The following is a 16,298-nucleotide window of genomic DNA, read 5'->3' as shown; positions in this document are numbered from 1 at the left end:
TGAAAAACAAAACAACTAGATACCTCTACATGGTGGCAGGGCCCTATTTGGTGGGCTCTGGGTCTCCACAACCTCACAAGGTGCTGAGTTGGCCAATTGATACAGGTTCCCTTTTGCTGGATTATAGGGACATGGCAGTTAAAGTGGTTGGGCCACGTGGTGTTAGCGGCGGCACACTTTAATCCAGCAATTATGAGGCAGAGGCAGGCTGATCTGAGTTCAGGCTAGTCTCATTTACAAAGTGAGTTCAAGAACAGCCTTTATGCAGAGAATTACTCTCAAATACGGTGGTTGCATAGTTAGCAGGCTAAATCATGTCACCATTTTGTGTTCTCTGTCAATCGTAATACCATCGACCTAGTTTTTAACTTAAACCTGTTTGAAATTGTAGGTGCTGTGACCAGAAACTACAAGATGAAGTGTGAGTAGAGTTAATGGAATTGTAGATAACTGGGCAAACATGGCTCCGTGTGGTTGCATTTTTTGCATAGTAAATACACTTGCTATGTGTCTCCTTTGTGTGAACTCAGCCTGCATGATGACAAGCCAATGCTGACTAACATGAAGGTCGTCTTATTAGCTCTATCTGATACGGGCTTGGTTAGCTTTTGGTGGGACAAATTCTGTCTTTTGGATGCACTAGAATTCTGATTTTTTTTTTTTAGGTGTTTGAATTGTCTGGACAATTTTAAAGTAAGTATTGGAAAACTGAACAAAACCCAATTTAAAGTGGCATGCCATGATTGTAGATAACATTGATATCTGGCATGCATGATCTCATGGATGTTAGATTTGTGTTTAGTAGGACAGGGTTTTTGTAATGATGTTATGCAAATGTCTGATCTGAATATGTTGTAGACAACAAATCTTGACACTGAAGAACCCTGTGACAGGCAACTAAGAATAATAACTGAATTATGCTTAGCATATTAGTAAGAGGTGTTTTCTTTCAATTCTAGCTACTGGTTGCATGTTTTCATTTGGATGGCTTGCTTGCTTGGGTAAGAAGCCAATTACTGGGCTCTTGATTTGTGCCAATAAGTAGGGTCACCCATTTACAGTATTATGTAGCAGTTAATTCTTGAACTTGCATGTTAAATTTCTTTTATTGTAGGCATGAGTATTTTGCCTACATAACAGAAGAGGGCAATCAGATCCCATTATAGATGGTTGTGAGCCATGGTTGTGAGCCACCATACGGTTACTGGGAATTGAGGAGCACCAGAAGAGTAACCAGTGGTCCAGATTGACCTTGTAAATGAAGGTGAGGAAGCGTTTTTGTAGATTTCACTTAGGAACACGATACTACTGTTAGTGATGTATAAAGTTAAACAGATGGGAATCTCTCTGAATATAAGATTGAAGATTGGTTATTAAGCTGAAACAGTAGTTAGGAACTTGTGTGTAAATCTACTTTATAAATGTCTGTTTTTAAACGGAACTGGATTTCTGCAGGTGTGCATGGCTCCCCTTGACTGAAGGCACTGGGCAAGCTTTTAAAAAAAAAGGTAAGTGTTTTTGCTGATGAAATCTGCATGTATGAGTGCTTTTTTTTATTAAATTCCCCAATAAGCCGATACTATGATGATAACATAGTTCAGCAGACAGCCTCTGATGAACAAATAAGTCTTTCGCTCCTATCTGATGTATCTGGCTGTAATGGTTTAAAGAATTGTCTTCCATGAATTTTGATGGAAGCTAGCTTCTTGTGATTGTAAGGCCATAGGTCAATGCCAAAGCACAAATTCAGTCACTAGTTCATAAAATGTCATTGACTTTGTAAGAGTGTAGTTTTCTAGGTATGGTCACTACCATAAAGTCTTAGGCCTCTTAGAATTGGAGGAAAGAATTGTTTGTGGAAAGGTCATCTAAACTACTTCCGTACCCAAATAGTGTAAAATGTACTGAATGGTTAAGATAAATTTCTGGGCTAATGAAATTTTCTTGTTATTAAACAGGTCCTTCATTTCTGAATTTCAAGGTAAGCCATCTTGTTTTTGTACAGATTGTATAAAATGTGGCCTGTAACCAGTGATGTGATGATTCTGCCAAATGATACAAAGTGATATCACCTTTAAAACCGTTCCACTTTATTTCTGAGGTTACTATAGTAACATGCAATCTATAAATAGTTTAAACAAGATAAATGATTAGATCTTTTTGTTTTATAGGGCTCCTGTGGCAGAAGTGGGCATGCAATTTCACTATTTGAATTTCACCTTACTGTTTAAAAGGTGAGAATTGAAAATGTTAACCATGAACCTATTCCAGAATATGTGATGATCTTACCACAACTTGAACTCTCTCACTGATTACTTGATGATAGTAAAAGATCTGATATTCTGTGTGTAACAATTACCATTTGAATTCAAATGTAGAAATGTGCCTAACCAGGTTACCTCTGTTGCAGGTGGCTGGATGGACGTTCAGATCATACTTCGGGTTTTCACATTATGAGAATTATCATCAAAATAAATAGAATGGAATGAAATACAAAGTGTGCGTTTTGTTTTCTAATGCTTAGGACCAAGTCCATTGAGCATGTTTTGTGGGGTATTATCCAGAGAAGATTGCTCAGGCATGGGTTTACACCAATAAATAGGTCTTAGCTGGCCAGCCATTACACTCGAGTGTTTGCATGCTTTTAAGCACAAAAAGTCCTGGCTTAATCTTAGCAAGAAGCAGCAAAACAAGTTGGATTAGGTCTTTGGTTTCATGTTTGACAGACAGGTTGTGTCTGCTGAATCTCAGCCCAAATGGCTTTGTCAGTTGTGCTATAAGGTCTGAGCTCTGTTAAATCTGGGGTTAAAGTGACAGGTGTAGCAGCCTCTTAGAGAAGAATGGTCAGGAAGTGGCATGCATGCACGGCATGGTTTGAAGTTTGAAGTTTGCCAAGTTGCCCTTGAAGATAAAATATATAGGCGGATTAATCTTGGCAGTCTTGTCTAAACCACTGTCCCCACCATCCCCAGCTAACCTCATTAGGTTTCAGTAGCCCTAGTGTTTCCCATCAGCTTTCCTGTATCAGCCAAAGTGCTGAGATACACCTAGAAAGAACCCATCTACTTGTAATTTATTGATGAGGTTGTTGCTCACAATTTTTAGGACAGTTTCTGTTTGGTTCCTGTCCTATATCTTTGTAGATCAGTCTGGCCTCTGCCTCCTGAGTGCTGTGATTAATTTTAGGGGCCTATAGCAATATTTGAATATGCACCTTAAATTTTCATGAATAAGCATCTTCACAGTTTTAAAATCACATCAAAGATTGGTTTTTCGAGACAGGGTTTCTCTGTAGTTTTGCGCCTTTCCTGGATTTTGCTCTGTAGACCAGGCTGGCCTCCGAACTCAAAGATCCGCCTGCCTCTCGTGCTGGGATTAAAGGCATGCGCCACCACCGCCAGGCTAGAATCAAAGTTGCATCGAAGAGACAAGCACTGGATGGTTAAGAGTGACTGCGGAGAATATGGTCCTTACTAGCTATTCCAGGCAATGAAAATTGAACATGGCATTGTTAGGTATTCTGTACACAAGCTGCAGTACAATGTTTATTTAATTCTCTGAATACATTTTTAGTTACAACTTTGTGGTCATAATGGCAAGTTTGAGGCCAGCCTGGGTTTAGGGATAGTGGGCATGGAAGGAAACATGGGTTGCTAAAGGGTTCTTTGTAAAACCCAAATTCCTTGGTCCTGAAGGTGCTGTTAAACTGGACAGTATCCACCTATATACTACAGGATCTAGTACAATGCAGAGATTGAGTGTCGGGTGAGGACTTCCCTATTTGTCACCTGGTATGATTTCACTTGCCTAGGCTAGTTTCAAGTTTGTGTGCTGAGGGTTCCTAAATACTTGATAAGCCAAATGCTTGGATTACAGCATTTGGATTGCATGCCCAACTCCCAAGAATTTAAGTTTTTAAAGGGGTGCTTTGTGGCATATACATTATTTGCCTGATTAATGGTAAAGTTAGTTGGGCCTTAGGATATAGTCAAGCAGAGCAACAATACCTTACAGCTTGGATCAGTCTCTGGCACCATTAAAAGCTCTGAAATTGAAGCAGTCTAGAGGTGGAGGTAACAGTACAAGTTTGGGCTGCATGAAGAACCAAAACTATTTTTTAAATACTGGCTGGTCATGCTGCTTTATCTTAAACCTTTACTTTTAGCTAGGCGGTGATGGTGCATACCTTCAATCCCAGGGGAGGCAGAGGCAAGGGGACGTTTTGAGTTTGAGAATTCCATGATAGCCGAAGCTAAACAGAAACTGTCTCAAAAAAAAAAAAAAAAAAAAAAAAAAAAACCCTAAACCTTTTTCTTTTTAAGACGGTATATTTAGTCCCAAGTGTCTTGAGTTCACTATGTAGGTCAAGCTGGCCTCAATTGGTCAGGGATCCTGATAGGAGTGAGGACTGGGGGTTCCAAGTAAACCCTATTTTCTAGTTATGGGGAGGTGACAGGAATGAGGATGGGGTAGGGTTTGGGGAGCCAGGTGTACACCAGGATCTGCTTAGTACCCTGAGAATGGGGGCAGAGTGAGGTTGCAGTGAGTGGTCTGATTCAGAGCTGGAAATGAAACCAGAGGATTGATGTGAAGAAAAGGAGAGGTGAAGATCTGCATTTTGCCCTGTGGCCTATAGGATAAGACTGGGGGTTGGTTTTGAAGAAGCTAGGGAGAGGAAGACCCGCAGTTAGCTTCCCTGGCTGGAGTGGTCAGGGTTCCCATGGAGTCCACCCTGGAGTTGGAGACTCATAAAGCAATGATTTTGGGGGAGAGAAGTCAGAAGGGGAAGATGTGTGATCCACTGGAGATGGGGCCGGGGTTGGAGAGGAAGGGGGGCTACAGCAGGCGGTCTGTTACAGAGCTAGGGAGGAGACTGGATTTGGAGGAATGGAGGGAGAGGAAGATCTGCAGGTAAAAAAACCCATTTCCCTGATCTGAATGGTCTGCAGGTTACCATGGAGTGCCTACAGGTGTTCATTTTACTGTTTGTGTCAACAGAACTTGAAATCACAGTATGCTTCAGAGTTTACTTTTAGGTGTATAAGCCACAGGTTGATGTTGGGGGTGTTCTTGATTTCTATCTTAGTGTTACAGGGTTAGTATCTGAACTAGGAACTCCCCAGTTGCTTTGATTGGATGGCCAGGGAGCTTTAGGGAATCTGCCTGCCCCTTCAAGTGCCCTATCACACCTGGGTCATGGTGACCTGAACTACATTCCTCATGCTTAAACTCACCTTACTGATTTAGCTATCTCCCCAGCCAGCCCATGTTTTTAGATCCTTTTTCCATTTACTTGTGTTATGTATGCATGTGGGTAGAGGTCAGAGGACAACATACAGGAATCTGTTCTTTGCTTTCACCATATGGATTCCTTGTATCAAATCCAAGTTTTCGGATTTGAAGGCAAGTACCCTTGCCCAGTGAGCCATCTTGCTGGCCTATGGTCTTTTTGGAAACAGGGTCTCATTGTGTTGCCTTGGCTGGCCCGGGAATCCCTGTGTAGATCAGGCTGGACTCAAAACTCACAAAAATCTGCCTGACTCTGCCTCCTAGTGCTGGGATCAAAGGCATGTGCTACCAGGTCCAACTGGGAGTGTTTTGGGTTTGGCACCTATTTTTAAGACTTTTTCTATATTCCCTTAATTTCTTACAGAACACAGGATCTGACCTTTCCTATAGGGAAGTGTTGCATCCCAGTATTGTTGGAGCCTATTTTTATTTTATTTGGACCAAAAGAGATAACGAGTTGCCTCCTTGGTCCTTCCACCTCAACATCCTGAGCACTGCTACAGCAAGCCTTTAGTTTTGTTGTATGTGGCTGTGAATGCTGGTGATTGAATTCCAGAGTTGTATACATTCTATACCAGAGCTGTTGTGGTGGTTTGAATAAGAATGGCCCCATAAGCTCATATTTGAGGAGTGTTTAGTCACCAGGGATTGGCACTTTTTGAAAAGATTAGGATTAGGAGGTGTGGCTTTGGAGGAAATGTGTCACTGGGAGTGGCCTTTGAGGATTCAAAAGCCCATGCTAGGGCTGTTGTCTCTCCTGCCTGCAGATCAGGATGTGCTACTTCTCCAGCACCATGTCTGTGTGTGCTGCTATGCTGATAATGGGTTAACCTCTGTAAGCAAACAAGGCTTGCTTTTATAAGAGTTGCTATGGTTACAGCAAACGAACAGTGACTAAGACAGTCCTGCTTTACAGTAATTCAAATCATTTCTACTTGTCTTCCACACATGTTACATCCTGATTCTGGCAACAAGAGTCCTGGAAGATAGCCAAGACAAGTGTCATTCACATTTCTAAAAGCAGCACGAACGGTTGAGAGAAGTTGGTAACTTGCTGAAGGTGCAATACTGAATAGAATTTTGTGACTTTTTTTTTTTAATTTTATTGCTACTTCTTAGTATATTATACTGATAGCTGAAAGGTCACCACAAAGCTCAATTTATATGGTTCTCCTAGTGAGGCTAGATGAATTTAAACCCTTTTCCTGCATCAACTGGCCAGTCTGCAGAGGCAAACATTCTCCTGTATGACTTGGTATCCTCTATCCTAAATAACCTGAGTTTATAAAAAACCTTAGAAAACAGCAAGACACTAAATACTCCAGTAAAGAGGTTTTCTGTTTTGTTTTACAATACTTCAATTAAAACCTTCCACAAAAGTCCAAACCACAGAAAGTCCTAATGGTACATGTTACCAAATCATAATTGGGTAGCTTCTGTTTCTTCCTATGGTGATGACCGCTTCCACATGGAGACTTTGATTCTAAAGTCTGTGGCAGCTCTGGATCTTATTTTAGGTTTGGTAAAGCAAAGAAGACAAAACTTAAGAGTTCAACTTTTTGGAAGGTGTGGCTGATGCACTGTCCTCTTCTGAGTCTGTTGGCCATGAGACCTGGATATGGTAGGGCTTCAGCTCTTCAGGAGGCAAAGAATCTGGGGCATTGCTCATGAGGTCATGTCCTCGGTAGGATTTGGGGAAGGCTATGACATCTCTGATGCTTGGGGCTCCAGTGACAAGACATAGCAGTCTGTCTAACCCTGTGATATAAAACAAAGTTAGATGACAAACGCAGAGAACTTAACTTTGAGAATAACTTGTTTTTTTTCTGCTATCTTTTTTTGGAGACAGGGTTTCACTATGCAGCCCTGACTGTCTTGGAACTTGCTCTGTAGACCAGGCTGGCTCCAAACTCACAGAGATCTGCCTGCCTCTGTCTCCTGAGTGCTGGGATCAAAGGCATGTGCCATTACCTCCCGGTGAGATAGGATTTCACATAATCTAGGCTGGCCTGGAGCTCTCATATTTTTGTTATTTTTATTGTGTTGTCTGTGTATGAGTGCAGGTACCCACGGAGGCCAGAGGTACTCCCCAGCACTGGAATTATAAGGAATTGTGAGCTGCCTGATGTGGGTGTTGGAATTCAAATTCAGGCCATATTTGATGCACATGAGAAAGACTGACAGCAGGCACAGGTTCAGACAGACTCGAGCCAGAGAGGGCAGTGGACATGAGCTACCACCCCTAACCAAGGAATTAATCCATTGCAAAGGAAAAATTAGTTGTCTTCAATTGAATCCCACTGGGTATATTAACCACACTAAATGGCAGGCCCTATGTCCAGCAGTAGATGGTCAACACAAAAGGAAACCAATGAATGCTATTTTTGTAGACTTTTTGTCTCATTGCTTTGTTTGAGCATTCTTTATCTTACAGATTTTTTGCTTGTATAATGTGGTTTCTGATTTTGTGGGTTTTTCTATTTTGGTTTTTCGAGACAGGGTTTCTCCGTGTAGTTTTGGTGCCTGTCTTGGATCTCGCTCTGTAGACCAGGATGGCCTCGAACTCACAGAGATCCACCTGGCTCTGCCTCCTGAGTGCTGGGATTCAAGGTGTGCGCCACCGCTGCCCAGCTTGCCTGTTCTCTTTCTAAAGAGAGAACAAAAGGAAAGGAAGGAAGGAGGAGGCCAGGCGGTGGTGGTGCAGGCCTTTGATCCCAGCACTTGGGAGGCAGAGGCAGGTGATCTCCGAGTTCAAGGGTAGCCTGGTCTACAGTGATTTCCAGGGCTACACAGAGAAACCCTGTCTCAACAGACTAAAGAAAGAAGGGTAGGTGGGTGGAAAGGTGGGAAGGATCTGGGAGGAGCTGGGGGCTGCCTGCATGTATATCTGTGTGAGGGTGTCAGATCTCCTGGAGGTGGACTTATAGACAGTTGTGAGCTGCCATGTGGGACTGGGAATTGAACCCAGATCATCACAGTCAAAAGAATGACACATGGTGAATAATGCCTTGGAGAACTGTGAGGGAGGCTTCAGGAAAAGGCAGATGGCCTTTTACCTCGGTTGTTCCCTGGATTGTTCTCAGATGTGATTTCATCCTCCTGTGTTAACATTTACGCTCAATTTATAAGACATGTTTATTCCTGTTGGATGTCAGAACACAGCTATAGGACCCAGTCTGGTGAGAGGACATGCTGAGTGCTGTCCTCAGTGGACCTGAATCTGGACATGGCTTCTGTCTTGCTTTCTTGCTTTCCCAGATACAGTCTATAGTACATACCAGGCAATTGTGTTGAAATTGGTCTGTCCTGAAAAAGTTCTGAGAAAGGGCTGCTCTGTTAATAGTATGTGCTTTACATGTTTTTCTGAACTCCAACCAACCTTCCTTGGGTCATTGCTTTCTTTGTTTCATTCATGTATAAAGTACTCTGAAACTGAATAAAATTGTCTATAGCATTAGACTGTTGTTTACCCCATTCTTTAAAGTTCTCAAATCCCAGGTTTTACAGTCAGATCTGGATAGGTCAATGAAAAGTTGACACTAGCCCCTAATTTTTTTCTCCAATTAAAAAAACAAAACAAAACACCAAACCAAATTCAGGTCCTCTGCAAGAATAGTAAGCACTTTTTTGTTGTTGTGTTGTTTTTAAGGGTGTGTGTGGGTCACACTGTAGTCTTGGCTGAACTGGAACTGGCTATGTTGACCAAATTTGCCTTGAATTCATAGAAATCTGCCTGCCTCTGCCTCCCAATTGTGTTCACTCTGTGTGTGTGTGTGTGAGTGTGCCACCACACCTGACAATAAAATAAAAATGTAATGTGTTCGTAGATTGCACAAGGCTCTGGGTTCAATCTCACCTCTCATAAATTACTGAAATAAAAAGAGACTCACATGGAACTCTTGGACTCAGCCCATCCCAATTCCTTCCCCTTAAACTGAGAGTCTAAATTTGAGACAGTGTCATGGAATAGAATTTAGTGTATAAAAAGGCAATTGTTTACCTAAGGCAATTCCTCCATGAGGGGGTGCCCCATAGTCTAAAGCCTGGAGCAGATGGGAAAGCAATTTCACATCTTCCTGAAATACAAAACACATTTTATTTCAATATATACTGAACGAAAGAAAGTCTTTTGTCACAGACTAAAATAAATAGTAAGAGAAATGAAGTTCAGTTTAAAAATGACACAACTAGGGAGACTGTATTGGGAGATGTTAAAAAACAACAAAAACCAAAACTTTAGGAGGGGTAAAGTTCAATGGAGTAGAACAAGTCTCTCCCCTGTACTCCAGCACCCTGGAGAAGACAGGAAGATAGTGAGTGCCAGCCTGGCCTGAGCTACAAGTCTTAACACAGAAAACTAACCCACCCACGGAAGGGCCTTGTAATGTTACCATTCACTGGAAATGACATTTTAGGAGCTTGGTCTCAAGAGCCATCGTTCAGTTTCTGTACATGAGATGGTTTCCGTAGCTGAAGCCTGACTCATATTTGCAACTCTACCTCAGCCTCTAGAAAGCTGAGATTTCAGGCTTGGTGCCACCTCTGTGCTTTGTGACTTGGCTAGTACCTCCCTCAGTTTTTCATCTTTAAAATGAGTATAATGAGGGTATCCACTCACAGAAATTGTTGTGAAGGTTAAATAATATATCAATGTATATATGCTACTTTTGTGTTCTGTTTTGCTTTTGAGTCAGGATCTTGCTATATAGCTCAGGATGGCCTGGAATTTAAGACAACCCTCATATTTCAACCTTCTAAGTGTTGGAAATAAATGCATGAGCCACCACATTTGGCTGTATTATCATGTAGCCCCTAGCACATAGTAAGTATGGTGGTTTGAATGCAAATGGCCCCATTAGGGCTCATAGGGACTGGCACTATTGGGAGTTGTGGTTTTGTTGGAGTAGATGTGGCCTCGTGCAGGAAGTGATTGGTGGCGGGCTTTGGCGTCCACACCCAGTGTAAGCAGTCTCTTCCTGCTGCCTGCCAATCCAGATATAGAACTCTCAGCTCCTTCTCCAGCACCATGTCTACCTGCATGCCCCCATGCTTCCTGCCATGGATTAAACCTCTGAAACAGTAAGTCAGCCCCAGTTAAATGTTTTCCTTTGTAAGACCTGCTGTGGTTATGGTGTCTCTTCACAGCAATAGAAACCCTAAGAGAATAAGCATTAATAAGCAAATATCATTTGCTCTTCCCAGTCCCTACATTAAACACAAAGAAAAGCTGACATTTTGTATCTAGTAAACTTTCCTTTTTAAACAAATGTTTTATAAAACAAATACGTGGGCAAAAGCAAGGCAAGGTTAGAAGGCATTTGTTACCTTTAGTAACGTTGCCAGGATGTACCTCTGTAGCTGTGCATCATGAATTCGGATAGAACCACCTCCTATCTCATTGCCATTTAAAACCAAGTCATAGTGTTGGCCACGAACCTACAAGATTCACAGAATTTCCATGTTAGAGAAAATTCCAGGCTTTCAATTTTATAGGACCAAGACATTGTACTTAAACACAATTTATTAACAGTAGGTTCAGTTTGTTTTCCTTGGTTCTCCTAAGTGAATCTTGAAGTTCTTTGTATCTATTTAGATATTTCCTTTTTATTTGAAAGAATAAAATAAAAGATCAATACCTTTTCAGGCTCAGTATAGAGGAGGTGAATGTCACTGGGTTGAGGAGCAGTGAATGGGTGGTGGGCTGACTCCAGCTCTGTGGGACTCTCTTCCTTAGTAACGAAGAGTGGGAAGTCCACCACCCAAAGGAAAGAGAACAGTGCTGGGTCACGGAGTACCACTCCTCTCATTTCCAAAAGGTCCGCACACTGCAGTCGTAACTTTCCTAACAAAGAGCACTGTAAACAAAGACACAAACATCAAGTTAGCTTCTTGTCAAGAGTGGGCAGCAGAGGACACAAGCTAAATTTTGAAGGCCAGGCTCTAGTAAAAGATTGGCCAATTAGTAGATGAGACACTCTTTCTCAGGAGACAAAGATATGAGGATGATCTGAATGCCACATGGACCAGGAACCAAGCTCTGAGCCTGTTCGTCTGCTTACTAATTTCTCCACATCTCATCATAGGTAAATGGGGATAAAATACCTATTCCAACAATGAAGTGATCCCATTATTTATTGAGGTGAGGTATTGCTTTGTTTCCCAGGTTGGGAACTACTGAACTCAATCATGGTTCAACATCCTGAGAAGCTGGTACCACAAGTGTACAGAATAAGATTTGTAAAGTTAAGTGAGACAAGGTACATAAGATAAAGAACCCAACAAAATATGGGGGCCAGTTTCATTCATTCTATTTTTTTTTCTCAGTTCCTGAAGGGCTAAGGTGAAGATTTGATGAATGTCTGACATGCACTTAAAAGTCAGAAAATGTTAGCTATGATTAGAGGTAGCATGAGTTAGATGTTGATATAACACTGAATTCTCAGGGCTGGGAGGCTGCTCGGTAAAATGCTTGTCATGGAAACATAGCGCCTGAGCCTGGATCCTCAGCACCCATGGAAAAGGCAGGTATCTGTGACAGCAGCACTTGTGGGGTAGACAAATGGATCCCTGGAACTCTGAACAGCCAGTCTAGCTAATCAGAACTCCAGGTTCCGTAAGAAACATTGTCTCAGAACCTAAGGTAGAGATTGAAGAAGAATATTCAATATTAACCTCTAGCCTTCACATAGGCACTCACGTGTGCACACGCATATACACACATACCACACACTCATCATACACACACACAAAATGTGAATTTGGGAAGGAGTTAATGGTTTAGATCTGATTACTTTCTAGCTGTGTTACAATAAGAAAACTGTTAACCTCTACACCTCTACGTGGTCTCAGATATGTGGCCTAGGTGGCTTTGTCTCCTGCCAAGGCCTCCTGAATGCTGGAATTACAGGTGTGAGCTAGCATGCCCAGTTCTACAAGTTTTAATATTCATGTTTCTCTTGTCATATTTTGTATATTTTATAAGGACCTTTCCAACTATATCCACTCTCCTATCTATTCCCTGACAAAAAGTGATTTTGTTAGTACATGGCTGCCCTTACCATCTGTGACTGAAACATAGTCCTGCCTTGACTATATATCGCAGTTGAGGGATATCAGCCCAGCAGCCCTCCCCCTCCAGTGGACTGAATTGTCCCTCCATAGTTTTAGGAATACACTGTGTACAAAAGTTTGTAATTACCAATTTCTTTTGCAAACCTTCAAAATATTTTTTCATAGTTGTATTGATTTCCTAGTAAGAGCCAGATCTGATGTGTCTAATGCCAATGAAGTTGATAACTAATGAAAAGACTCCAGTTTTAAATTTTCACTGTGTGTGAGAGAGAATGGAGAGCTGGGGTCAGAGACAGAGAGAGGAGATGACTTTTGGAAGTCAGTTCTCTCTTACCATGTGGTTCCCAGTGACTGAACTCAGGCTATTAGACTCGGCAGCAAGTGCCTTTACCCATGCGACCACCTCGCTCCCCCAAGACTCCAATTTTGGTTTGCTTTAAGTTTTACTATGTAGTGTAGGCTGATCTCAAACTTGAGGTCTCCTGCTTTCCATACTACCATGCACAGAATGGCTCTAGTTATTATACAGTATCTTATAAAGTACTGAAAGACATTCACATAACACCTTATGCAGAGCAGCCCTGCTTTATGAGACAAACAGTCCATTTTAAATATGTAAATAAACATGGGGAAGAGACAGCCTTTTGCACACACCCATGTGCTGAGCCAATTTTACTTACTGCTTTCTCGTGTTCCCCAGCAGTCAGGAGCACCATGTCTTCCTCCTGGATCTCCATCAATCTGGTTAATTCCAATCTTTCCTCCTCCATTATGAATTTAGCAAATGGTGAACTCCAGTTCCTCTTGGCATTCAGGAATATAGGCAGGACTTCCTTGATAAAGAAAAGGCTTACTGATTTTTTTAAAAAGTGAGATGGACTTGTTTTCTCACAGAACAAAGATTTCTTGTTCCAAGCAGAAGGCAATTTACATGATACCATCTCTTTTCCATCATGAACCCCTTCAAAGCAATACAAAATAAAAAATTTTAAAGTTAGGCCTGGGGTGTAGGCCTGTAAGCCCAGCTACTTGGGAGACTGCAACAGGAGGCAAGCCTGAGCTACAGAGTAAGTCAAGGCCAGCCGAGGCAACTTAGTGAGACCCTGTCTAAAAAAAAGGAAAAATACCAGGACGGCAGATGATATGATTGATCTTAGTGGTAGAGCACTCGCCTACTTGGAAGAGGCCCTCCAAGTTTCTGTGATTTTTTTTTTCCTTTCACTTTTGGCAGATTGCGAGTGAGTGGAATAAGAATGACAGAGGGGGGCTGGAGAGATGGCTCAGCAGTTAAGAGTACTGGCTGCTCTTCCAGAGGTCCTGAGTTCAATTCCCAGCGACCACATGGTGGCTCACAACCATCTGTAATGAGATATGGTGCCCTCTTCTGGCCTGCAGGGATACATGCAGGGAGAACACTGTATACATAATAAATAAATAAATCTTTAAAAAAAAAAAAAAGAATGACAGAGGGGAGGGCCAGTGAGATAACTCAAGTGTGTGACCTCTGCATGTATCCCCACCCCCATCACACACACACACATACACACAATAACAAGTAGACACATTTTTAAGAATTCAATAATTGTAAACATGTGCACAACATTTCGCTTGTCCTTTGCAGCAGGGTCTTGCTACCTAGTCCAGGCCGATCTGAACTCACGGCTGTGCTTTAGCTTCCTAAATACTGGGGACACGTGTGTGCCACCATGCCCAGTCTAAAAGAATACGTCTAGAGAGAAAAAGAGAAAGAAAGGATGGCTTTTAAATTGTACTTTAGCAATAGTTTTGCATAGTCTTTTATTTTCTAAAAATTTGCCTTGATCCATTTTGGAAATTCCTTCTCTCCTTCCTTCCTCCCTGCACTGATGATTGGGCCTAAGGCCTTGTACTTGCTAAGGAAGCACTCCCCAAGAGTACCAACCCAAGTCAGTCTCAGTCTCTCTCTTTAAAAGTTAGAGACAGGATCTCATTATGTTACCAAGGTGGCCTTAACTCAGATATGCCTTGAATTTATAACCTTCCTGCCTCAGCAATCTGCCCAGGAGTTTCCTTCTTATTGAAATCTCTTTATCCCTCTTTGAGCTTGAGCTATGAGGCAAGTGAGGCAAGTAGTCCATTTATAAAGGAATTTTTTTGTTTTGTTTTGTTTTCGTTTTTTCTGAGACAGGGTTTCTCAGGTAGCTTTGCGCCTTTCCTGGAACTCACTTGGTAGCCCAGGCTGGCCTCGAACTCACAGAGATCTGCCTGGCTCTGCCTCCCGAGTGCTGGGATTAAAGGCGTGCGCCACCACCACCCAGCTAAAAAGGAATTTGAGAGCTGGTGTTATGGTGCATACCTATGACCACAATACTCAAGATGACGGCTTGATGATCAAGAGTTCAAGGAAGCCTTGGCTACATGAGACCCTGCCTTAAAAAAGCAAAATAACAAAAAATCAAAAGGACCTTTAATATTAATTGCTTTGTACCATAACTTATTTGAGCATCCTTGTATGTTCATTCTGTTCCTGTTATAAATGATACTGTGATGAGCATAAAATCTCATTATATCTAGGATACTTTCCTGAAAGTATATCATAGAGAACTGCGGACAGTAAGAGTATGACTCATTTTCTTTTCTAGTTTGTGTTTTGTGAGACAGAATCTGAAGTAATCGAAACTGCCTTTGAACTCCTACCCACAAGTGCTGAGATTACAGGAGTGTGTCATCATGCCCAGCTGCCATGACTCTGGTTCCAAAAAGGCCAAGGCAGTTTACATGTCCAGTGAAGTAAGAATTCCCTGCTCCTGCTCCTCATTCTAATGGCACCATCCTCTAAGCCCAGAACATAAAATGTGGTCAAAGGTGTACTCATAATTTTTAAAAAGGACACAGGGAGAAGAACCAGTAGGCTTCTTCACCCTTGTCATGCTAATGTCAAACCTCGACCACCTAGGAAATTCATTTATTTAATTTTTTTCAAAAATAGTTTATTTATTTGTATTTTATGTACATTGGTGTTTTGCCTGGCAGTCCCATTAATTAAATTTATTTAATTTTTAAAACTGGATTAAAATTGTGTATGTTAAAAGAATATGGTTTAATTTTCAGTATGACAGTAATTTCAGTTGTTGTCTGGAGAGATGGCTCAGTGGTTAAGAGCACTGGCTATTCTTCCAGAAGACCCAGGTTCAATTCCCAGCACCCACATGGCAGCTCACAATTGTCTGTAACTCCTGTTCTGGGGGATCTGACACCCTCACACAGACACATGTAGGCAAAACACCAATGTACATAAAATACAAATAAAGTAAATTATAAGAAAAATTCAATTGTCTATCTAAATTGAAGTCTTTCAGTAAAAATAGATGTACAGCAAAAATATGATCTGAAATAATGACTCTCAAACCTAAGAGCTCAGCAGTTAAGGGCACCAATTGCTCTTTCAGAGGATCTGGGTTCAGTTCTCAGCACCCACATGGTGGCTCACAACCATCTGTAATTCCAGTTCTAAGGGATTCAGAGCCCTCTCTAGGTCTACGGGTTGCAGGCATGCACTTGGTGCACATACATACACGAAGGCAAAACACACACAACAAAAATAAATCTAAAAAACAAAAAACCAAAACTAGAGCCCCGCAATTGTTAGTAGAATGCAGATTCCCACAAAATGCTGTCCCTTACCTGACTGAAATGGTGGGCTGCAAACTCTTTGATGAATTCAATGTCTTGCTTTCTTAAGTACTTCTGATGAAAGAAAATCAAAGTAAACTCATCAATATGACAGTCAGCTTTATGAACAGGTTCACAATGTCAAGTAAGATATAAGCACATCTATTTGTGTCTTCCCATCACAAGAGTGAGATTTAACAAAAACTATTTCTTTTTCAAAATGACACACGTTTTAAGGCTTGCTGCATCTTTCGCAGGATCATTATTTCCCAATTACACAGGTGTCA

The 16,298-nt window shown here is 41.6% G+C and overlaps 1 protein-coding gene, 1 long non-coding RNA gene and 6 other non-coding genes across 8 annotated transcripts in view; 7 read left to right on the top strand and 1 right to left on the bottom strand.

The window, feature by feature from the left end:
• The first annotated feature begins 530 nt into the window (after nt 1-530).
• On the top strand, nt 531-593 carry LOC131925875 (small nucleolar RNA SNORD44). The gene has a single exon (XR_009383375.1). It is a non-coding gene; the product is annotated as a small nucleolar RNA SNORD44 (small nucleolar RNA).
• A 222-nt stretch (nt 594-815) lies between these two features.
• On the top strand, nt 816-882 carry LOC131925887 (small nucleolar RNA SNORD78). Its single transcript, XR_009383386.1, has one exon. It is a non-coding gene; the product is annotated as a small nucleolar RNA SNORD78 (small nucleolar RNA).
• Nucleotides 883-1,179: 297 nt separating this feature from the next.
• Nucleotides 1,180-2,820, top strand: LOC131925111 (uncharacterized). Its single transcript, XR_009383156.1, has 3 exons — nt 1,180-1,264; nt 1,456-2,234; nt 2,411-2,820. It is a non-coding gene; the product is annotated as an uncharacterized LOC131925111 (long non-coding RNA).
• On the top strand, nt 1,307-1,389 carry LOC131925935 (small nucleolar RNA SNORD79). Its single transcript, XR_009383424.1, has one exon. It is a non-coding gene; the product is annotated as a small nucleolar RNA SNORD79 (small nucleolar RNA).
• On the top strand, nt 1,574-1,653 carry LOC131925876 (small nucleolar RNA snR60/Z15/Z230/Z193/J17). Its single transcript, XR_009383376.1, has one exon. It is a non-coding gene; the product is annotated as a small nucleolar RNA snR60/Z15/Z230/Z193/J17 (small nucleolar RNA).
• Nucleotides 2,027-2,104, top strand: LOC131925873 (small nucleolar RNA SNORD47). The gene has a single exon (XR_009383373.1). It is a non-coding gene; the product is annotated as a small nucleolar RNA SNORD47 (small nucleolar RNA).
• LOC131925934 (small nucleolar RNA SNORD81) lies at nt 2,269-2,345 on the top strand. The gene has a single exon (XR_009383423.1). It is a non-coding gene; the product is annotated as a small nucleolar RNA SNORD81 (small nucleolar RNA).
• A 3,781-nt stretch (nt 2,821-6,601) lies between the features above and the next one.
• The window catches only part of Dars2 (aspartyl-tRNA synthetase 2, mitochondrial), a 31,216-nt gene continuing 21,519 nt past the window's right edge, over nt 6,602-16,298 (bottom strand). The window contains exons 12-17 of the mRNA XM_059280374.1: nt 16,024-16,086; nt 13,041-13,193; nt 10,926-11,144; nt 10,615-10,725; nt 9,290-9,365; nt 6,602-7,047 (exon numbers count right to left, since the gene is read on the bottom strand). Coding sequence (XP_059136357.1) covers nt 6,833-7,047; nt 9,290-9,365; nt 10,615-10,725; nt 10,926-11,144; nt 13,041-13,193; nt 16,024-16,086 — 837 coding nt within the window. The 3' untranslated portion in view covers nt 6,602-6,832. The remainder of the gene's footprint in view (nt 7,048-9,289; nt 9,366-10,614; nt 10,726-10,925; nt 11,145-13,040; nt 13,194-16,023; nt 16,087-16,298) is intronic.

Source organism: Peromyscus eremicus, chromosome 15 (assembly GCF_949786415.1).
Source record: "Peromyscus eremicus chromosome 15, PerEre_H2_v1, whole genome shotgun sequence".
Taxonomy (NCBI): Eukaryota; Metazoa; Chordata; class Mammalia; order Rodentia; family Cricetidae; genus Peromyscus; species Peromyscus eremicus.
The sequence above is the reverse complement of the archived record's forward strand: the minus strand, read 5'-3'. Positions and strand labels throughout refer to the sequence as shown.